Source organism: Macaca nemestrina, chromosome 20 (assembly GCF_043159975.1).
Source record: "Macaca nemestrina isolate mMacNem1 chromosome 20, mMacNem.hap1, whole genome shotgun sequence".
Taxonomy (NCBI): Eukaryota; Metazoa; Chordata; class Mammalia; order Primates; family Cercopithecidae; genus Macaca; species Macaca nemestrina.
This window is the reverse complement of record NC_092144.1, coordinates 57,748,370-57,770,997: the sequence shown is the minus strand read 5'-3', so window position 1 is coordinate 57,770,997 and position 22,628 is coordinate 57,748,370. Positions and strand designations below refer to the sequence as shown.

General features: G+C 51.2%; 1 protein-coding gene across 11 annotated transcripts in view; it reads left to right on the top strand.

Annotated features, from left to right (window-relative positions):
* LOC105478611 (zinc finger protein 541) overlaps nt 1-22,628 on the top strand; it is a 53,783-nt gene that overhangs the window by 23,955 nt on the left and 7,200 nt on the right. For 6 of the 11 annotated variants that reach the window (XM_071087293.1, XM_071087292.1, XM_071087291.1 and 3 more), the window contains 11 exons: nt 416-656; nt 3,915-5,769; nt 9,530-9,588; nt 10,158-10,317; nt 10,615-10,788; nt 12,043-12,367; nt 17,608-17,671; nt 18,262-18,404; nt 18,788-18,891; nt 20,787-20,934; nt 21,472-21,560. In XM_071087293.1, coding sequence (XP_070943394.1) covers nt 416-656; nt 3,915-5,769; nt 9,530-9,588; nt 10,158-10,317; nt 10,615-10,788; nt 12,043-12,367; nt 17,608-17,671; nt 18,262-18,404; nt 18,788-18,891; nt 20,787-20,934; nt 21,472-21,560 — 3,362 coding nt within the window. The other 5 variants (XM_071087294.1, XM_011736103.2, XM_071087296.1 and 2 more) reach the window with 5 other exon arrangements.

Genomic DNA, 22,628 nt, shown 5'->3' with positions numbered 1-22,628 from the left:
TAGATCTTTGTACAAAGCTACATTTATTTCCTTATGTGAAAACCCCAAAAACAGAATTGGGTATGTGCAAGGATTTCCACTTTTCCAAGGGTTTGGATAATTTATTTCTAATTGCCCTTCCAAGAGTACCAGGTGATGGTGTGGTCGTAAAGCCCAGCCCATTGCGGTCACACTGCTCTGGAAGGGCTTCAGCCTGCAGTCATCCCTCCACGCGTGGCACCGAGTCCGGGTGCTGTCCTGCAGGGCTTCTGTTCCCCTCACCTGCTCCTGAACCTTGTTTACTTTGTGTGGAGCAAGAGTTCCTGTGCGGCACTTCCAAGGCCACCATGGCTCTAAGAGGTGTGGAGTGCTTTAGCTGCGCTTTTCGCTTGGTTTCCTTGGCTGTGTATAACCTGTGCTTTCTCCCTCTGTGTAGACCTGGGGCTAGGTGTGCTTAAGGCTAAAGAGGCTGATGAAGGAGGAAGGGCCACCTCGGGGAGTGCCAGGAAAGGAAAGCGGCAGCACAGTTCCCCTCAAAACCCACTTCTGGACTGCAGCCTGTGCGGGAAGGTGTTCAGCAGCGCCAGTTCTCTGAGCAAGCACTACCTGACGCACAGCCAGGAAAGGAAGCACGTCTGCAAAATCTGCAGCAAGGCCTTTAAGCGCCAGGACCACCTGTATGTAGGAGTCTGGTCAGAAAAACGTCTCTTCAGGGGCTGGGGGTGGGGACGTGTTCCTGGGTCTTCTTCCTGTCCTCCCAGATCAACCTGTCTCATCCTCTGTTGGGTTTTCCAGATGTGTATAACCTCTGCTCAGCCACAGCCACTCCATTCTCCTTTTTTTTTTTTTTTTTTTTTTTTTTTGTCTGTCATCCAGGCTGGAGTGTAGTGGCATGATCTCAGCTCACTGCAACCTCCGCCTCCTGGGTTCAAGTGATTCTTCTGCCTCAGCCTCCTGAGTAGCTGGGATTACAGGCTCCTGCCACCATGCCCGGCTAATTTTTGTATTATTTTTAGTAGAGACAGGGTTTCACCATGTTGGCCAGACTGGTCTTGAACTCCTGACCTCAAGTGATCCTCCTGCCTCAGCCTCCCAAAGTGCTGGGATTACAGGTGTGAGCCACCACACCCCACCCACTCTGGTTTTCTTACACCATCAGAGTGCAGGGAAGAGAGTGGGTGCTGTTCCAGTCCCTAAATTAATACCTGTGGGGAAGCCACTGCTTCTGTTTGCAGACGGGCCCCTTGTGGGTTAAAAACACCTAACAACTGGCTCCTGAGTCAATTGTGTTATGGGAGGAGTTGGGCTAACTTTATAGAGCTATGTCCTTACTCTCTGGTAGGTGTCTAAGGAAAGGGGATCAGCGTTCTCTGTGTGTTGATATAGCACAGGACATGAAAGATGAGACACCTGCTTCTAGAACATGGCAATGGAGCATTAACCCTTGTTTTTCTTTCCTTTTTTCCTTTTTTTTTTTTGAGACGGAGTCTTGCTCTGTCATACAGGCTGGAGTGCAGTGGCTTCATCTCGGTTCACGGCAACCTTTACCTCCCGGGTTCAAGCGATTCTCCTGCCTCAGCCTCCCGAGCAGCTGGGACTACAGGTGCTCGCCACCCTGCCCAGCTAATTTTTGTATTTTTAGTAGAGATGGGGTTTCACTATATTGGCCAGGCTGGTCTGAAACTCCTGACCTTGTGATCCACCCACCTCGGCCTCCCAAAATGCTGGGTTTACAAGCATGAGCCACTGCGCCTGGCCCTAGCCTTGTTTTTCTTTTTTTTGTTGTTTTTTTGTTTGTTTGTTTGCTTTTTTCTTTTTTAAAAAATTCATTCTGTTCCTTTTAACTTAAAAAGTGTCAGGAGCAAATTTCCTTTTTTTTTTTGGACAGTCTTGTTCTGTCACTCAGGCTGGAGTGCAGTGGTGTGGTGTGATCTCAGCTCACTGCAGCCTCTGCCTTCTGGGTTCAAGCGATTTTCCTGCCTCATCCTCTTGAGTAGCTGGGACTACAGGCATGCACTACCATGCCTGGCTAATTTTTGTATTTTTAGTAGAGACAGGGTTTCTCCATATTGGCCAGGAGTCTAGAACTCCTGGCCTCAAGTGATCTGCGTGACTCAGCTTCCCGAAAGTGCTGGGATTACAGGTGTGAGCCACCGCTTAATGTCTTGGAAATTATAAGCTTGTCTTGCCTGTGGGGGAAGGAAAGACATTTTTCAAACCAGGAGTGGGAGATGAAAGTACCTTGCATTCTTACCGTGCTCCTCCCTTTCACAAGGGGCTTTGACTAATCCATCTTTCATCTTATCCTCTCACCCACACCTACCCCAGGAAAAGGAGCCGATTTGCTCATGTCACAAGTTGGTAACAGCTGGGAGTAGAACTTAGTCTCCTGATTCCCTCTGTTGCTTCCCTCAGACAGAGGCCGAGGGTGAGCCTTTGGGGAAAGACTTTATGATTTAGTCCACATCGACTAGGACTGTCCAGAGCAGGGCTGTTGGGGGCCCAGAGGGTGATGTACTCCTCTGCTTATATTTATAATGTGTTAATGCAGAGGTAGGTGTGATGCGATACATATTTTACATGCATTTCTGTTTGCAGAAACTATAGGCACATTTGGTTGGTTGGCTCTATAATGTTTCTATGGATTGGGCCTCTGTAAATTGGCTTCTTTGCTGTGCGGGGTTCCAGGTAGCATCTTCTTAGGGGTCTCCTATGGTAAGGCACAGATTCCTTTGTTAAAGGAAGGATCATACCCAAGTTAGCATCTCCTCCAGTCTATTCTGCAGAATTCTGGTTCTCAGGAATGCTAATAGGGGCTTTTTGAAAACAAAACCAAAAACTACTCTGGGCAAATAAGTTTGAGAGACACTGAAAGTTAAACAGGTCTCTCTCTGTGTGGCTTTTAAATTTGCTACTGTGTGCTGGGCGCAGTGGCTCACGCCTATAATCTCAGCACTTTGGGAGGCCGAGGCGGGCAGATCACTTGAGGTCAGGAGTTCGACACCAGCTTGGCCAACAAGGCAAAACCCCGTCTCTACTAAAAATACAAAAATTAGCTGGGCGTGGTGGCACACACCTGTAGTCCCAGCTACTTGGAGCCTGAGGCACAAGAGTTGCTGCAACCTGGGGGACAGAGTTGCAGTGAGCCAAGATCGTGCCATTGCACTCCAGCCTGGGTGACAGAGCAAGACTCCGCCTCAAAAACAAAAAATTAATTAATTAAATTTGCTACTGTGCATTGTGAACCTCCAAGGAGTGAATGGTGTTTTTTCAAAACTTATTTATCAGCTGTGCCAAAGTCCTTGAGGAGCAACTCTGGAGATCTGTGTGTTCCTTGGGAACCCACTCTGGAGAAGTCTGATCTGGCCTCAGTGGATTTATTTTTCTTTTTTACATTTTTATTTATTTATTTATTGAGACAGAGTCTTACTCTGCCGCCCAGGCTGGAGTGCAAGTGGTGCGATCTCGGCTCACTGCAACCTCCTGAGTACAAGTGATTCTCTTGCTTTAGCCTCCCCAGTAGCTGGGATTACAGGCATGTGCCACCACACCCAGCTAATTTTTTGTATTTTTAGTAGAGATGGGTTTTACCATGTTGGCCAGGCTGGTCTTAAACTCCTGACCTCAAGTAGTGATCCACCACCCACCTCGGCCTCCCAAAGTGCTGGAGTTACAGGCATGAGCCACTGTGCCCCGCTGGATTTTTTTACTTTCCTGTAAGGGGTTTGCTTAAAGGTGAGGGAGAGGAACTCCCCTGCCAGATGGCGTTGACCAAAGCAGGGTTTGCTGGGTGGTCTTTCCTCGTGGGGGCTGAGTACAATTTCTGAATTGTGGTGCAACTGTACCACAGACTCTTTGGGGCCGCCAGGGTCCTACAGCAGAAAGCCCGGTCCCAGGTGCCCCGGTGACGCCCCTGCTTGTGTCTGTGGCTCCAGGACCGGGCACATGCTCACCCACCAGAAGACAAAGCCCTTCGTGTGCATCGAGCAGGGCTGCAGCAAGAGCTACTGCGACTACCGGTCTCTGCGCCGGCACTACGAAGTCCAGCACGGCCTGTGCATCCTGAAGGAAGCCCCCCCGGAGGAAGAGGCCTGCGGGGACTCCCCCCACGCCCACGAGTCGGCCGGCCAGCCTCCCTCTAGCAGCCTGCGGTCTCTGGTGCCCCCGGAGGCCAGGTCCCCCGGCTCCCTCCTGCCCCACCGGGACCTCCTGCGCCGCATCGTGAGCAGCATCGTCCACCAGAAGACCCCTTCTCCTGGCCCGGCCCCAGCGGGGGCTTCAGACAGCGAAGGGAGGAACACGGCCTGTCCCTGCCCCGCCTCATCGGGGTCCTCCTCCTGCACCCCAGCCGGTCCCCCCGCGGCCCCAGCAGCGCTGGACACCGAGCTTCCCGAGGAGCCTCGTCTCTCACAGAAAGAGTCGGCCACTGACGTGTTCACAGCCCCTCATTCCAGGGCCGCCGAGAATGGCGCCTCCGACCCGCCAGAGCCTGAGCCAGATCCCGCGCTGCTCCAGGCCCGGTCCACCGCGGAGGGCTGGCCCGAGGGCGGCTCCGTGCCCGCCTGCCTGCCTCTCTTCCGAGGCCAGACGGTCCCTGCCAGTTCCCAGCCATCGAGCCACAGCTTCCAGTGGCTCCGGAACCTGCCGGGCTGCCCCAAAAGCAAAGGAAACAACATGTTTGTTGTCCACAAGCCCCCGGCCGTGCCGTCGCGGGAGAGCTCCGAGTCTGGCCCAGGACCCAGCAGCGCCGCCCCCTCGGAGGAGTCCCCGACCGGCCCCGGGGGCGGCCTGGAGGACGCGCTGCCCTTCCCTCCAGCGCTCCTCAGGGCCCCCGGGGAGGCCCTGAGCGACCCCAGGTCGGCCAGCGGAGAAGATGACCCCTGCGCCCCCAGGAAGGGCAAGCTCGACTGCGACTCCTTCCTGTGCCAGAACCCTGGGGAGCCCGGCCTCCAGGAGGCCCAGAAGTCTGGGGGGCTCCCTGCGGATGCCTCTCCGCTCTTCCGCCAGCTCTTCCTCAAGTCGCAGGAGCCTCTTGTGAGCCACGAACAGATGCAGGTGTTCCAGATGATCACCAAGTCCCAGCGGATCTTCTCCCACGCCCAGGTGTCCGCAGCCTCCTCCCAGCTCCCCGCGCCTGAGGGCAAGCCGGCCGCCCTGAGGCCGCTGCAGGGGCCATGGCCGCAGCAGCTTCCGCCACTGGCTCCTGCTGTGGACTCTCTCAATGCCGGCCCTGGAAACCCCGAGGCAGAGGGCTCCCCAGCCCGCAGGAGAAAAACCACACCCGGGGTTGCCAGAGAGGCCTCCCCCGGCAACACGAGACGAGACGCAAAGGGGGGACTGAAAGTGGCCGCGGTTCCAACGCCCCTTGCAGCGCCGTCTCTGGACCCTTCCAGGAATCCAGACATCTCTTCTCTGGCCAAGCAGTTGCGATCCTCTAAAGGGACCTTGGACCTGGGGGACATCTTCCCCTCCACAGGCCAACGGCAGACCCAGTTAGGTGGGGAGGAGCTGCCGGGAGCCTCGCTGCCCGGGAAGCAGGCCCCAGCTGAGAATGGCACCGTTTCAGGGACCACGAAAGGTGAAAAGGGCCCACCCTGCTCCCGGGGTGGAGGCTACCGGCTCTTGGGCAACCCCAGGGCCCCGCGATTCTCCGGCTTCCGGAAAGAAAAGGTGAAGATGGATATGTGCTGTGCGGCTTCTCCGAGCCAGGTAGCCATGGCCTCCTTCTCATCGGCCGGGCCCCCCGCAGATCCCTCCAAGTCCAAGCTGACAATATTCAGCAGAATCCAGGTACCAGCTCTCTCTCACGTGGCCTGACCAGCGTGGAGTGAGTTTCCTTTGCATTTGTTAGTGTCCAGGCATTTTATTTCATTTCTGGGAATCCCTAGATGCAGTTTTACAAAGGAAGGAATTCAGGTTCCCAAAGTTTGTGGTTTTCCCCACTGAAAAAAAAAAAGACCAAAATGAGGCCAGGTGAGGTGGCTTAGGCCTGTAATCCCAGCCCTTTGGGATGGGAGGCCGAAGTGGGGAAACTGCTTGAGCTCAGGAATTCGAGATCAGCCTAGGCAACATGGCAAAACCCTGTCTTACCAAAATTTAAAAAAAATTAGCTGGGTGTGGTGGCGCACACCTGTGGTCCCAGCTACTCGGGAGGCTAAGGTGGGAGAATCGCTTGAACCTGAAATGTGGAGGTTTCAGTGAGCTGAGATTGTGCCACTGCACTCTAGCCTGGGTGACAGAGCGAGACCGTGTCTCAAAAACACAAAAAAGATCAACATGAGGATATTCCAGAGTTGTTCAAAACTCTGTTACCTCACTAAGCCTTTTTTTTTTTTTTAATCTTGTTTCCCTTTGGATTTACCTTTTTAGAATCGTCAGAGGATATGAAGGTAGATGCCCTCTTTCCTTTAAAGATTCCTGCTTGAAATGGCCTTGTGTTTTCTGATTGTGACTCATGGTTTCCATGAGCACAAGTGGGCACCTGTATCGTGCCCCCACACTTCAGCACATTGACGATTATTCACTGGTTCCTCCAGATATTGTGCTTGGAGTCCAGGTCTCCAGACTCCAGGTCCAACCTGGGCAACATGGCGAAACCCCGTCTCTACCAAAATTTTAAAAAATTAGCTGGGTGTGCTGGCGCACGCCTGTGGTCCTAGCTACTCAGGAGGATGAGTAGCTTCCCATCATACCACAGCTACCTCATTTTTGTTTTATTAACAGCATTATTATTCAGGTGCCATATAATGCACCATTTTATTTTTTATATATTTTTTAGAGATGGTGGGGTCTTGCTATGTTGCCCAGCCTGGTCTTGAACCCCTGGGCTCAAGCGATAGTCTCAGCCTCCTAAAGTGTTGGGATTACAGGCATGAACCACCATGCCCAGCCAAATCCACCACTTTATTTTATTTTTAAAATTTATTTTATTTATTTATTTATGATGGAGTCTTACTCTGTTGCCCAGGCTGGAATGCAGTGGTGCTATCTCGGATCACCACAACCTCTGCCTCCTGGGTTCAAGCAGTTATCTGCCTCAGCCTCCGAGTAACTGGGATTACAGGCATGCGCCACCACGCCTGGCTAATTTTTTATTTTTAGTAGAGATGAGGTTTCACCATTTGGCCAGTCTGGCCTTGAACTCCTGACCTCGTGATCCACCCACCTCGGCCTCCCAAAGTGCTGAGATTACAGGCGTGAGCCACTGTGCCAGGCCAAATTTATTTTTGAGACAGAGTCTCACTCTGTTGCCCAGGCTGGAGTATAGTGGTGCAGTTTTGGCTCACTGCAACCTCTGCCTCCCAAGTTCAAGCAATTCTCCTTCCTGGGCCTTCCAAGTAGCTGGGATTACAGGCACATACCACCATGCCCAGCTAATTTTTGTATTTTTAGTAGAGCTGGGGTGTCACTATGTTGGCTAGGCTGGTCTTGAACTCCTGACCTCAGGTGATCTGCTTGCCTCGGCCTCCGAAAGTGCTGGGATTACAGGCTTGCGTCACGGTGCCCGGCCTGAATACACCATTTTAAAGCGTAGCATTGGGTAATTTGTAGTATATTCACAAGATTGTGCAACCATCCCCACTCTGCCAGAACAGTTTCTTTTTTTTTTTTTTTTTTGAGACGGAGTCTTGTTCTGTCACCCAGGCTGGAGTGCAGTGGCCGGATCTCAGCTCACTGCAGCCTCCGCCTCCCGGGTTCACGCCATTCTCCTGCCTCAGCCTCCCGAGTAGCTGGGACTACAGGCGCCCGCCACCTCACCTGGCTAGTTTTTTGTATTTTTTAGTAGAGACGGGGTTTCACCGTGTTAGCCAGGATGGTCTCGATCTCCTGACCTTGTGATCCGCCCGCCTTGGCCTCCCAAAGTGCTGGGATTACAGGCTTGAGCCACCGCGCCCGGCCCGGAACAGTTTCATCTCCCCAAAAGGAACCCCACATTTCTTAGTTGTCACCCACAATCTCACACTCCCCCCAGCGCCTGGCAGCCACGAGTCTCCTTTCTGTCTCTGTGGATGTGTCTGTTCTGGACATTGCATGTGAGTGGAATCGTGCACTCTGTGGCTTTCGTGTCTGGCTTCCTTCACTCAGCGTGACGTTTTCCAGGCTCATCTGTGGGGTGGCAAATGGCAGAGCTGCGTTCCTTTCCATGACTGAGTGATCCTCTGTTGGATGGATAAGGCCACATTTCATTTGTCTGTTCATCCGTGGATGGACATTTGGGTTGTTTCCACTTTTTGGCTATTTTGAATATAGTGCTGCTGTGAATATTCATCCATGTACAAATTTTTATGGGGATTTATGTTCTAGGAGTAGAATTGCCAGGTGGTACAGCAGCTCCCTGTTTCAGGTCTGAGGAACTACTAGGCTGTTTTGCTTGTTTCCTCTTCCCACCCACAGCGTATGAGGGCTCCACATTTTCCACATCCTCACCAACACTTGTTATTGTCTGTGGTTTGTTCAAATTATAACTACGCTGGTGGGTGTGAAGCAGTATCTCATTGTAGTTTTGATTTGTATTTCCCCGGGACTGCTGATGTTGCACTCTTTTCTATGGGCTTATTGGCCATCTGTGTATCTTTCTAGAAGAAATGTCTGTTTAGGTCCTTTGCTTATTTTTTAAAATCAAATTACTATTTTTTGAGTTCTCTATATATTCTGGATGCAAGACCCTTATCTAACACATGACTTGCAAATATTCTCTCATTTGTGGTGTGTCTTTTCACCTTATTTATGATACCATTTGCAGGACAAAAGTTTTTTTTTTTTCTTTTTGAGACGGAGTCTCGCTCTGTCGCCCAAGCTGGAGTGCAGTGGCGCGATCTCCACTCACTGCAAGCTCTGCCTCCCGGGTTCACGCCATTCTCCTGTCTCAGCCTCCCGAGTAGCTGGGACTACAGGCGCCCGCCACCACGCCCGGCTAATTTTTGTATTTTTAGTAGAGACAGGGTTTCACTGTGTTAGCCAGGATAGTCTCGATCTCCTGACCTCATGATCCGCCCGTCTCGGCCTCCCAAAGTGCTGGGATTACAGGTGTGAGCCACCGTGCCCAGCAGGACAAAAGTTTTTATTTTTTATTTTATTTTTTTTGAGACAGGGTCTCACTCTGTCACTCAGGCTGGAGTGTAGTTGTGTGATCATGGCTCACTGCAACCTTGAACTCCTGGGCTCAAGTGATTTTCCCACCTCAGCCTCCTGAGTTGCTGGGACCTCAGGCCCACGCCAGTATGCCAGGCCAATTTTTGTATTTTTTGTAAAGGTGGGGTTTCGCCATGTTGCCCAGGCTGGTCCTAAACTCCTGGGCTGAAGCAATCCTCCCACCTCAGCCTCCCAAAGTCCTGGGATCACAGGCATGAGCCACCATGCCTGGCTAAAAGTTTTACATTTTGATGAAGTCTAATTTGTCTGTTTTGCTTTGGTGTCTTATCTAAGAAACTACTGTCTAATCCAAGGTCATGAAGATTTACTCCGATGTTTTCTTCTGAAAGTCTGTAATTTGAGCTCTTCTTGCCTCTTCATTTTGGATGTGTTGGTTCAGATGCATTTTCATCTTCAGGGTGGAAACATCTACAGGCTCCCCAATCCAGTGAAGGAAGAGAACGTGGCAGGCGGAGGGTAAGTTAAGAAGCCCCCAATCCTGCATGTACCCCGACAGGAGTCCTCTGGCCTTCCTGTGCTGGCCCTGGACAAGTGAGTGGGGAGGATGCTCTCAGTCCTAATGGGATTAGGGTACAGCCTCCATTTTTTAGGGTTTATCAAGAGTAGTCAGGCTGGGCACGGTGGCTCATGCCTGTAATCCCAGCATTTCAGGAGGCCGAGGAAGGGGGATCATTTGAGGTCAGTAATTTGAGACCAGCCTAGCCAACATGGTGAAACTCTGTCTCTACTAGAAATACAAAAATTAGCCATGTATAGTGGCACACACCTGTAATCTTAGCTACTTGGGAGGCTGAGGCACAAAAATCACTTGAACCCTAGAAGCAGAGGTTACAGTGAGCCGAGATAGTGCCACTGCACTCCAGCCTGGGCAACAGAGTGAGACTCTGTCTCCAAAAAAAAAAGAAAAAAAAAGAGTAGTCAGTGGATTGGAGTTATAGACAAAAAAGATAAAAAAACCAAAGAATCAGTGATCAAGGATGGAGTCTCAATCTCCCACCCTTCTTTCCTGCCATGTCTACCTACAGTAACCAGCAAAATGGCGGTTCCACAGACTGGACAGAGCCCAGGAGCACTTTCATCTGCAAGAACTGCAGCCAGATGTTTTATACGGAGAAAGGACTGAGCAGCCACATGTGTTTTCACAGCGACCAGTGGCCGTCACCTCGAGGGAAGCAGGAACCGCAGGTGAAGGGGGACGACCAGTGGCTTTGTGGTTACTGGGTTTCTGGCAGGCCTGTGGGGAGTAAACGAGACTGGTGTCACTTATCTCAGGATGGGGACGTCATTCTGGGTTGGGGGCTGGAGTTGGGCTGTATGGCTCTCCAGGGGCAGGCCGTCGCTATGGGCTGCAGCAGCTCTGCAGCTCAGTCCGTGCCACAGACTCACTGCTGTTTTCTATGACAGCTTTTTTTGCTGAAGCAGCTCTTTCTTTCCCCACCTACCTTATCTCTTAAAGAGCCATCTCTTCTCTTCTGTGTTTAGGTGTTTGGCACAGAGTTTTGCAAGCCGCTAAGACAGGTGCTGAGGCCAGAAGGGGACAGGCATAGTCCCCCAGGAGCCAAGAAGCCCTTGGACTCCACAGCTGCAGCCCCTTTGGTGGTCCCCCATTCGATCCCTGTGGTTCCAGTGACCCGACACGTAGGGAGCATGGCCATGGTGGGTGCTTGTCGGTCTGCCTTCTTCCTGCCACTGCCCCCAGATGCTGGGGGAAGCCGTAGGAAAAACCCAAACCAGATACCACAGAAAATCTTTGACTCCAGGCTGGGCGTGGTGGCTCATGCCTGTAATCCCAGCACTTTGGGAGGCTGAGGCGGGTGGATTGCCTGAGCTCAGGAATTCGAGACTAGCCTGGGCAACATGGTGAAACCCCGTCTCTACTAAAAATACAAAAAAATTAGCTGGGCATAGTGGCAGGCTCCTGTAAACCCAGCTACTCGGGAGGCTGAGGCCTGAGAATCACTTGAACCCGGGAAGCAGAGGTTGCAGTGAGCTGAGATCACGCCACTGCACTCTAACCTGGGTAACAGAGTGAGACTCTATCTCAAAAAAAAAAAAAAAATCATGATCCGGAAGAAACTGGTTTGCATGTTAGTTCAGTCATTCAGCATTGACTGAGCCCCTCTGTGCCGGACCCTGTGCTGGGTGGTGCTGGGGACACAGAGGTGACCACAGTAGCCTGGGCCCTGCCTCCCGGGGCTCCCAGTCCAGTGGAGGAGACAGGCCTGTCTCCAGACAGTGACAACCCAGAGTGGGCAGAGCTGGGAGCAGAGGGAGCCCAGGGAGTTCCCAGGGGGCTCCTCCCCAGCCTGAGGAGGTAAGGGAGGGCTTCCTGGAGGAGGTATGGGAGCTGAGACCTGGAGGATGAGGAGGAGCAGGGCTGGCAGAGCGGAGAGGAGATTTTGTGGAGGCAAGAGAGAGCGTGGTGAGTTACGAGTGATCAGTCTCGTAGGGCTTGTCTCTGCAGCCTGTACTGGAGGACTCCCTACTGGAGAAGCTCCTGCTGGACTCCAGGACAGAGTCCATGGACCTGAAGGTCCCCTGAGTCAGTGGCTGGGTCTTTTGGGTGCTTGTCATTTGGGTGGAGCTACATTTCTTTCTTGTCACTGTGACACTGTATCTCTGGGGATCTGTCTCTTTTTAAGGGCCAGTTGTCTTAATGATTGAGGCCATTCTCACACAGAGTCAGGGGCTCTCCTGGGGCAGTGGGTGCAGGAGAAGGCTGCAGCCGTATCATCACCAGGCTCCGTACCTTAGGTGTGGCCCAGGTGTGGCCAGCCTCCTTCGCTGGGCGTACATGTCCTAGTTTCCTGTCTCTGGCCAGTCTCTTTTTCCTGCTTTCTTTCCATCCTGGAGATGGAGTGGTGCAGTAGGTGGCTTCAGGTGACCACCTGTGGTTCTAAACTTCTTCAGGAACAAGAGAAAGATGGGGAGGAGCGAGACAGCAAGGAGAGCAGCCAGCAGAGAAAGCGGAAGAAGCGGCCCCCACCCAAGAGGCTGTTCATCCCTCCTCCACCCTCCACGGCTGGGGAACCCGGCCCTGCAGGATGCCACCAGAGTCGCCTGCGGTCGCCCATGTTCCTGGTGGACCGCCTCCTGAAGGGCTTATTCCAGTGCTCCCCCTACACACCGCCCCCAATGCTCAGTCCCATCCGGGAGGGCTCTGGAGTGTACTTCAACACCCTCTGTTCCACATCCACTCAGGCCAGCCCTGACCAGCTCATCAGCTCCATGCTCGGTGAGTGAGTGAGGCTGGGGCACTCACTCTGTGATCCCAGGGTGGATTGCCTGCGGATCATGGCCACTCTCCCTTGTAGCATTGGGTTCAGTGATTGTCTCCTGCCTGGGTATACCTAGTCTGAGGGTTCCTTTGCTATTCAGATGTGCCCTAGAACTAAGCTAAGTGCCTTCTAGTGCATAGAATTTTACAGCCCGAAAGAAAACATAGAGGCCATTTATCTTACCATGCTTCCTCCTGCGCTTCTGTGTCATTATCATTTTCTTTTTTGAGGCAGGGTCTTGCTCTGTCACCCAGGCTGGAGTGCAGTGGCTGGATCACAGCTCACTGCAGCCTCGATCTCCTGGTCTCAAGCGATCCTCCAGCCTTAGACTCCCAAATAGTTGGGACTACAGATGCACATCACCACACCTGGCCAATGTTTTAGCTTTCGTAGAGATGGGGTCTTGCTATGCTGTCCAGGCTGGTCTCGAGTTCCCAGACTCATGTGATTTTGTTGCCTTGACCTCCCAAAGTACTGGCATTAAATGTGTGAGCCACCCTGTCTAGCCTGTGTCATTTCCTTTTTTTTTTTGAGACAGAGTATCACTCTGTCACCCAGGCTAGAGTGCAGTGGTGCAATCTTGGCTCACTGCAACCTCCAACTCCCAGGTTCAAGCAATTCCTGCCTCAGCCTCCCAAGTAGCTGGGACTACAGGCATGTGCCATCATGCCTGGGTAATTTTTGTATTTTTAGTAGAGATGGGGTTTCACTATGTTACCAGGCTGGTCTCGAACTCCTGACCTCCAGTAATCTACCCTCCTCAGCCTCCCAAAGTGCTGGGATTACAGGTGTGAGCCACTGCGCCTGGCCTGGCCTGGCCTATGTAATTTTCCTAACAGCTTTATTGAGCTATACTACACATGCCATGCAAATCACCCATTTAGAGTATGCAGTGTTTTTTAGGATATTCACAAGGCCGTGCACCCATCACACAGTCTAATTTTAGAGCACGCTTCGCATCCTCAGAAGAAGCCGGAGCTCATTAGCAGTGACTCTGCCCGTATCCCCACAGTCCCTTCTTCCCCCAGCCTAGGCACCCACTCATCTGCCTTCTCTCTTTGGATTTGCCTATTTGGGACATTTCATGTAAGTAGAATCATACAATATGCAGCCTTTTGTGTCTAGTTTATTTCACTTGGCGTGTTTTCAGAGTCCCTTCATATTGTAGTGCATATCAGTGCTCAATTCCTTTTTATGGCTGAACATTTTTCCCTTGTACAGATGGGCCCCATTTTATTTATTCATCAGTTGATGGACATTTGGGTTGTTTCCACTTCGGGCTATTATGAATAATGCTGCCATAAACATTCGTGTAGAAATTTTTTGGGTTTTTTTTGGGAGACAGGGCCTCACTCTATCACCCAGGCTGGAGTGCAGTGGTGTGATCACAGCTCACTGCAGCTTCAACCTCCTGGGCTCAACTGATCCTTCTGCTTCAGCCTCCAGAGTAGCTGGGCCTACAGGCGTGTGTCTTCGTGCCCGGCTAATTTTTTGTAATTGTTTTTATGTAGGGAGGGGGGTCTTGCCATGTTGCCCAGACCGGTCTCAAACTCTGGGGTGGGCCAGGCATGGTGGCTCATGCCTGTAATCCTAGCACTTCGGGAGGCTGGGGCGGGTGGATCACCTAAGATCAGGAGTTTGAGACCAGGCTGGCCAACATGGTGAAACCTCGTCTCTACTGAAAATATAAAAATTAGCTGAGCATGGTGGCGGGTGCCTATAATCCCGGCTACTCCGGAGGCTGGAGAATCACTTGAACTCAGGGCAGAATGTTGGGAACAGGCCCCCAAAAATCTGGCCATAAACTGACCCCAAAACTGGCTATAAACAAAATCTCTGCAGCACTGTGACATGTTCATGATGGCCAGACGCCCGTGCTGGAAGGTTGTGGGTTTACCGGAAAGAGGGCAAGGAACACCTGGCCCACCCAGGGCGGAAAACCACTTAAAGGCGTTCTTAAACCACAAACAATAGCATGAGTGAGCTGTGCCTTAAGGACATGCACCTGCAGCAGATAACTAGCCAGACCCATCCCTTTCTTTCGGCCCATCCCTTTGTTTCCAGTAAGGAATACTTTTAGTTAATCTATAATCCATAGGAACAATGCTTATCACTGGCTTGCTGTCAATAAATATGTGGGTAAATCTCTGTTCAGGGCTCTCAGCTCTGAAGGCTGTGAGACCCCTAATTTCCCTCTCCACACCTCTGTATTTCTGTGTGTGTCTTTAATTCCTCTAGCGCCGCTGGGTTAGGGTCTCCCGGACCGAGCTGGTCTCGGCAGTGGAGGATGCAGTGAGCCGAGACCGTGCCATTTCACTTCAGCCTGGGCAAAAGAGTGAAACTTGGTCTCAAAAAAAAAAAAAAAAAGGCCGGGCTCGGTGGCTCAAGCCTGTAATCCCAGCACTTTGGGAGGCCAAGACGGGCAGATCACGAGGTCGGGAGATGGAGACTATCCTGGCTAACATGGTGAAACCCCATCTCTACTAAAAAAATACAAAAAAACTAGCCGGGCGAGGTGGCGGTTGCCTGTAGTCCCAGCTACTCGGGAGGCTGAGGCAGGAGAATGGTGTAAACCCAGGAGGCAGAGCTTGCAGTGAGCCAAGATCCGGCCACTGCACTCCAGCCTGGGCGACAGAGCGAGACCCCGTCTCAAAAAAAAAAAAAAAAAAAAAAAAAAATCTCTGGGGTGAAACAATCCTCCTGCATTGACTTTCCAAACTACTGGGATTATAGGCCTGAGCTACCACACCCAGCCCTACGTACAGGTTTTTGTGTGGATTAATGTTATGCAGTGAGCAAAGGTGGCACCACTGCACTCCAGCCTGGGCAACAGGAAAAAAAAAAGAGTTTTGTAATTTTGACTCTTAGGTTTAGGTCTGTAATCAATTTTAAGATAACGTGTATATATATATATATTACATGAGGTAAAGGTCCAAATTCATTTTTTTGCATGTGTATATCCAGTTCTTCCAGCAGCATTTTTTGAAGACTTCCCATTGAATTGACTCAACACAATTCAGTGTTAGAAATCAATTGACCACAAACGTGGGTTTTTTTCTGGGTGTTCAATTCTATTGCATTGATCTGTATACTTATCCTTATGCCAGTATCACACTGTCTTGATTACTGTAGCTTTCAACTTTTGATTACTGTAGCTTTTAAGTTTTTTTGTTTGTTTGTTTTTGGGGGGTGGTTTGGAGGGGTTTGTTTTTTGAGACAGAGTCTTGCTCTGCCGCCCGGGTTGGAGTGCAGTGGCCTGATCCTGGCTCACTGCAGCCTCTAACTCCCAAGTTAGCCTCCCACTTCAGCCTCCTGAGTAGCTGGGATTACAGGGGTGCACCACCACCAGGCTAATTTTTGTATTTTTAGTAGAGACGGGGTTTTCTTTTTTTTTTTTTTTTTTGAGATGGAGTCTCGCTGTGTCTCCCAGGCTGGAGTGCAGTGGCGTGATCTTGGCTCACTGCAAGCTCCGCCTCCCGGGTTCACGCCATTCTGCCGCCTCAGCCTCCCAAGTAGCTGAGACTACAGGCGCCCGCCACCACGCCCGGCTAGTTTTTTGTATTTTTAGTAGAGACGGGGTTTCACCATGTTAGCCAGGATAGTCTCGATCTCCTGACCTCGTGATCCACCCGCCTCGGCCTCCCAAAGTGCTGGGATTACAGGCTTGAGCCACCGCGCCCGGCCGAGACGGGGTTTTCTTATGTTGGCCAGGCTGGTCTTGAACTCCTGACATCAGGTGATCCACCCGCCTGAGCCTCCCAAAGTGCTGGGATTACATTTGTGAGCTACCACGCCAGGCCTGTTTCTTTAGATATTTCTTTCTGTCTTTTTCTCCTTTCCATCTGGTACTCTTGTTACATGTAGTTGCTGTACTTAATGGTATCCCACATTTCTCTGAGGCTCTATTTCTCTTTATTCTTTTTCTCTTTGTTCTTCAGATTCCATAGTCTCTCTTGATCTGTCTTCAAGTTTACAGATTATTTTCTTCCTGTCGACTCAAACCTATTGAGCTTCATTTTGGTTATTTTTTTTCCTCAACAGCTTCACTTGCCAATATTTTACTTTCTAACCCCAGAATTCCCATTTGGTTCTCTCTTTTTAATAATTTCTATCTCTTAATGATATTCCGTCTATGATGAAAACTTGTCATTATACCTTCCTTTAATTCTTTAAGCATGGGATCCGACAGGAGAGGCAGACCCTGTCTGGGCTGCACCTACCTGGAGTAGAACCCTTGGAGCTGGGAGCTGGCTGGGTAAGGGATCAGGTCAGAGCTCAGATGCAACAGCCTCTTGTTCTTAGCAATATTCAGTTGATTATTTTTTATTTTTTTGAGATGGAATCTCACTCTGTTACCCAGACTGGAGCACAGTGGTGCAATCTCGGCTCACTGCAATCTCCGCCTCCCAGCTTCAAGTGATTCTCCTGCCTCGGCCTCCCAAGTAGCTGGGATTACAGGCACCTGCCACCACGCCCAGCTAGTTTTTGTATTCTTAGTAGAGATGGGGTTTGCCATGTTAGCTAGGCTAGTCTTGAACTCCTGACCTCAAGTGATCCACCCACCTCAGTGTCCCAAAGTGCTGGGATTACAGGCATGACCCACTGCACCCGGTCTAGTTGATTTTTTTAAATAATATTTCTCCAAGTGCTGAATGACCTTAGGACAATTTCCAGAGACTTTAGTGTGCTGTTTTTATATATACGTATACTTGTCATGAGTTAATTTGTTTGCTGAGTTCCTTCCTCTACCTTTTCTGAAGTGCTGCCCTCTCCCATGGGATTTTTTTTTTTTTTTTTTTGAGATGGAGTCTCGCTCTGTCGCCCAGGCTGGAGTGCAGTGGTGCCATCTTGGTTCACCACAAGCTCTGCCTCCTGGGTTCACACCGTTCTCCTGTCTCAGCCTCCCAAGTAGCTGGGACTACAGGCACCCGCCACCACGCCTGGCTAATTTTTTTGTATTTTTAGTAGAGACGGGGTTTCACTGTGTGTTAGCCAGGATGGTCTCAATCTCCTGACCTCGTGATCCACCCACCTCGGCCTCCCAAAGTGCTGGGATTACGGGCGTGAGCCACCGCGCCCGGCCAACCCACGAGATCTTCAAGAGCCTGCTTTCAGCTGCATCCACACAGGCAGGCAGAGGACCCTGTGGGTTACCTGCTATCTGTCTTTTTGAGCCTTTTCACTCTGTGTTTTCTAGATCAAGTGGATGGGTCTTTTGGCATCTGTGTGGTGAAGGATGACACCAAGATCAGCATTGAGCCGTAAGTTGGGTCCTTCCCAGTGAAGCTGCTTTTACCCCACCTTGAGTTCTAGTGTCACTTTTCCCAAGCGTTCCTTCTTCCCATGGCAGGGGGTTCAGGTTTACTCACATAGGCTCCCTAGGCATGAAGCGGTTGATTTTTCCAAGTATATGTAGGAAGATCCCCCAAAATTATTCCTTCTAGAAATTGTTTATATATATATATATATACCTGGAACCCTTGGGGTTCCAGGTAGAATTGGTGACGGCACAGAGCGGGACTCCAGTGTGCCTGAGGGATGTGGCTGGATGGCTGTGGTGTGGACGTAGACACATGCCGGGTGTCAGCTTGTACCTCCACTGCCTTGACCCTGAGAGAGAAATGTGACAATGAAGGAAAACAGAGGAAGGGAAGAAGTGTCCCTGCAGAAGTTTCTGAAATGCCTGTGTGCGTCTGTCGGGGACAGCATGTACCTGATGCACCTGAGACAGCAGAGGGTTTCCACAGAGCAGGCTGTAGCCCAAGAGCAGGGCACACAGTGTCTCCATTTCACTTCCCATCTCAGTCATGTTTGTACGTCTCCCTTACCTGTGTGTGTGGCCTCGTTTCAGACATATCAATATAGGAAGCCGGTTTCAGGCAGAGATCCCAGAACTTCAGGAAAGATCCCTGGCTGGAATTGACGAGCATGTAGCTTCTCTGGTCTGGAAGCCATGGGGAGATATGATGATCAACCCAGACACACAGGATAGAGGTGGCTGAGGCTTTGCGGCTAAATTCCTAAGGGCCCTTCTTTCCCCTCCATTTCCAGGGTGTTTTTCCTCCTGGGTCTCGAACTCCTGACCTCTGGATCCAAGAAGCAGTGTGCCCTGGGCGTGGGAGGGAGCTGGCCTTGGCCAATGTTGCTTCTTCCCTGCTGCATTCTCCCTCCCGTACCTCTTTTGTCATATGGTGGCTGGTCAGGCCATCCAGAGCGGGTGCTGGGGACAGGGTTCTCCTCTTCCTCCTTGTCCCTCCCTGAGATGCAGGAGAGAGAAGGGGAAGGCGCCCCTCTCTGCTGTCTCTCGGGAAGGGTTCCTCCCTAGCAGCTGATGACTCCTGTGTGCCTCCTCTTCCTCATGTCCTTCTTGGAAACAGTGACTGAGCTCTGCAACGTGGCGTGCTCCAGCGTGATGCCAGGAGGGGGCACCAACCTGGAGCTCGCTCTGCACTGCCTGCACGAGGCTCAGGGCAACGTTCAGGTGAGGCACAGCAAGGGGACCCTCCCTGCTTTCCTGGGACCCAGGGTTCTAGGTGCATGTGACATGTGTCTGCTTCGGGGTTCAGAGCGGATGGAAGCTGGAAGAAGGCCGCCCATCCTTCTCCACAGCGGCTTTGAGATTGCAGTGGTCCTTGTACACGGACTGTAGGGGAATGCTAAGACATGGGCCCAATTCGTAGCTAATTGTCTGGGGCAACAACCAAGCACAGTGTTTCCTCTGAGATCTCAGGGGGCACTGGAGAAAGAAAGCCCCGAAGACCCAGCTCAGGCCCTGCATTCATCTACTTCATTCCTTGAGTTTTAGCTTTAAATTGAAAACTCATATATACAAACCTCTGATGCAACATAAATGCCTCTACCTACTCCAAGGACCGTCCGCCTCACAATTCTGGGTGTTAGAAAGTAAATTAAAAGTCTTACTGTGAGGAGCAGGAGAGGAAGAGCCATATTGCCTGTGTTCAGGATCTAAGAGTCATGCCGTGGTCTTGCTTTTCACCAAGCTGAGAGGCAGTGTCTGGCATATAGCAGGTCCTCAGCACAGTGGCAGTACCTATTTATTGGGTACCTGCTGGTTGCCTGTACTGTAGGCACTGGGGCCAGGGCCAGCTGAGGGACTCCATGCTTGGTTTAATGCTCTGCTGTCTCTGTCTTGAAATTCTTGGCCAGGCACGGTGGCTCACGCCTGTAATCCCAGCACTTTGGGAGGCCGAGATGGGTGGATCACCTGAGCTCAGGAGTTCAAGACCAGCCTGGACAACATGGTAAAACCCCATCTCTACTAAAAATACAAAAATTAGCCAGGCACGGTGGTGGGCGCCTGTAATCCCAGCTACTTGGGAAGCTGAGGCAGAAGAATTGCTTGAACCTGGGAGGTGGAGGTTGCAGTGAGCCAAGATTGCACCACTGCACTCCAGCCTGGGCAACAAAGTGAGACTCCATCTCAAAAAAGAAAAAAAAACAAACAGAAATTCTTAATGCTTTTTAAACAAGGAGCCCTGCATCTTCATTTTGCAGTGGGCCTCACAAATTATGCAAACCCTGCAATGATGGCTTACACTAGTGATCGACATAAAATCCCTGCCCTCAGGGGGCTTACATTTTAGGAAAGTCAAAAGGAAATTTATTTTTAAAAATTGTTAGCTAGGCTGGGCACATGGCTCACACCTGTAATCCCAGCACTTTGGGAGGCTAAGGCAGGCGGATCACCTGAGGTCGTGAGTTCAAGACCAGCCTGGCTAACATGGTAAAATCCCGTCCCTACTAAAAATACAGAAAAAAAAAATTAGCAGGGAGTGATGGCAGATGCCTGTAGTCCCAGCTACTTGGGAGGCGGAGGCAGGAGAATCGCTTGAACTGGGAGGTGGAGGCTACAGTAGGCCAAGATCATGCCACTGCACTCCAGCCTGGGTGACAGAGCAAGACTCTGTCCCAAAAAAAGGAAAATTGTTAGCCAGCTGAGTACAGTGGTACCCACCTGTATTCCTGGCTACTTGGGAGGCAGAGACTGAAGGAGCCCAGGAATTGGAGCTCAGCCTGGACAACATAGTGAGACCTCGTCTTTAAAAATAAAATAAAATGTTTACAATTGTTAGCTATTGACTAGTGCTATGAAGAAAATAAAAATGGGGACCTAGACAAGGGTCATATTCCTCAAAGTGCCATTCCCTAAGGAGCTTGTGCCAGAATAAATCTACACATAGTCTCCTTCATCAAGATAGGCCTGCTGTGAAAAAATAACCAGCTGCATTCGGTGGTGTGCCTGGTGTCATAGTTGATGTGCCCACAGACAGTTACAGGCTGGTGGCCCATCCAGGGCTACTTTGAATAACCCTGGGACAGGCAGTGACTTTAGGGACAGCCACAAGTGTTTTTCAGATGAATGGGAGGATGCCGGTGGTCCTCTTCCCCCACCTGGTCCTGGGCAGCCTGCCGTTCCTCTTGTTCCAGGTCGCCCTGGAGACTCTCCTGCTCCGAGGGCCCCACAAGCCACCAACACACCTGCTCGCTGACTATCGCTACACAGGTGACGGGGAAAGGCTGCCGGGCTGGTTTGGCCCAGCTGAGACCCCTATGAATCAGCCAGTTCTGTTGCAAGCTCTGCCTCTGCCTCCTGGAGTTCTCTTCGGGGCCTTTGCCTGCCTTTCAGGAGGGCCTCTCCTTATCAGGATGATTCAGTGGGCCCCACACTCTGCTAGTGGGATCCTGCTTCACCCTTTCCCAGTGGTTTCCTTACAGACTCTGCCCAGCCACAAAGGGAATGATCCTGGCCAGCGGGAGGGGAGATGGGCTTAGGTTCAGTGGTTGAATCCATCAGCCCTGGAGACAGGCTGCCAGGGCCCCCACCTGCCCTTAGGAAGCGACTGAAGCCTCAGTTGCCACATCTGTTAAGTGGGGCTAGTAGTGGTCCCTCCCTTCTGGAGACTCGGAGTTTTTTTATGAGTTTGGCACATAATTGGTGCTCAGTAATGGCAGCTATAAAAGGGAAGGTGGTCTGCATTTCAGCCATGGCTGTGGTCCCAGGACAAATGGCCTTCCCCCTGTCGGCTGTGTTCTTTGATAGGTTCAGACGTCTGGACCCCTATAGAGAAGAGGCTTTTTAAGAAGGCGTTCTATGCCCACAAGAAGGACTTCTACTTGATACACAAGACGGTAAAGTGAATGTGGGCTGGTGTCCAAGGCCCTGCCTCACACAGCTGAGACAAGCTCGAGCTGCAGGGCTGGTCGGGGTCGGAGGGCCCCACCCTCACCTGCCTGTGGCAGCACTCTTAGTGTAGACAGTTTACAGTGTCAAAAAGCCATCCTCGTGAACAGCTCCAAATGGTAGAGACCTGCATCACCTGCACACAACAGTCTTCCATGCCCCTCCTCGCAGTCCTGCTTCTGATTGGTGACCTCTGTTACGTATTCCACCAAGCAATAGGCGTTTCTGTCTGTACAAATTTTATATATACAGGTATGCATATACTTTTTAAAAGATAAGGGCCATCCATGGTGGCTTATGCCTGTAATCCCAGGACTTTGGGAGGCCAAGGTGGGAGGATCACTTGAGGTCAGGAGTTCCAGACCAGCCTGGCCAACATGGTGAAACCCCGTCTACTCAAAATACAAAAATTAGCCGGGCATGGTGGTGAGTAATCCCAACTAGATGGCAGGCTGAGGCATGAGAATCATTTGAACCTGGGAGGCAGAGGTTGCAGTGAGTGGGGATTGTGCCACTGCACTCCAGCCTGGGTGACAGAGTAAGACTCTGTCTCAAAAAAAAAAAAAAAAGGCCAGGTGTGGTGGTTTACACCTGTAATCCCAGCACTTTGGGAGGTCGAGGTAGGTGGATCACCTGAGGTTGGGAGTTCCAGACCAGCCTGACCAACATGGAGAAACCCCGTCTCTACTAAAAATACAAAATTAGCCGGGCGTGGTGGTACATGCCTGTAATCCCAGCTACTCGGGAGGCTGAAGCAGGAGAACTGCTTGAACCTGGGAGGCGGAGGTTGCGGTGCGCCAAGATCCCACTATTGCATTCCAGCCTGGGCAACAAGAGTGAAACTCCATCTCAAAAAAAGAAAAAAAGGATGAGGTCAGGCGCAGTGGCACATGCCTATAATCCTAGCACTTTGGGAGGTCAAGGTGGGAGGACTGCTTGAGCCTAGGAGTTCAAGACCAGCCTGGGCAATATAATGAGACCTTGTCTCTACAAAAAAGTTAAATACTAGCTTAGCT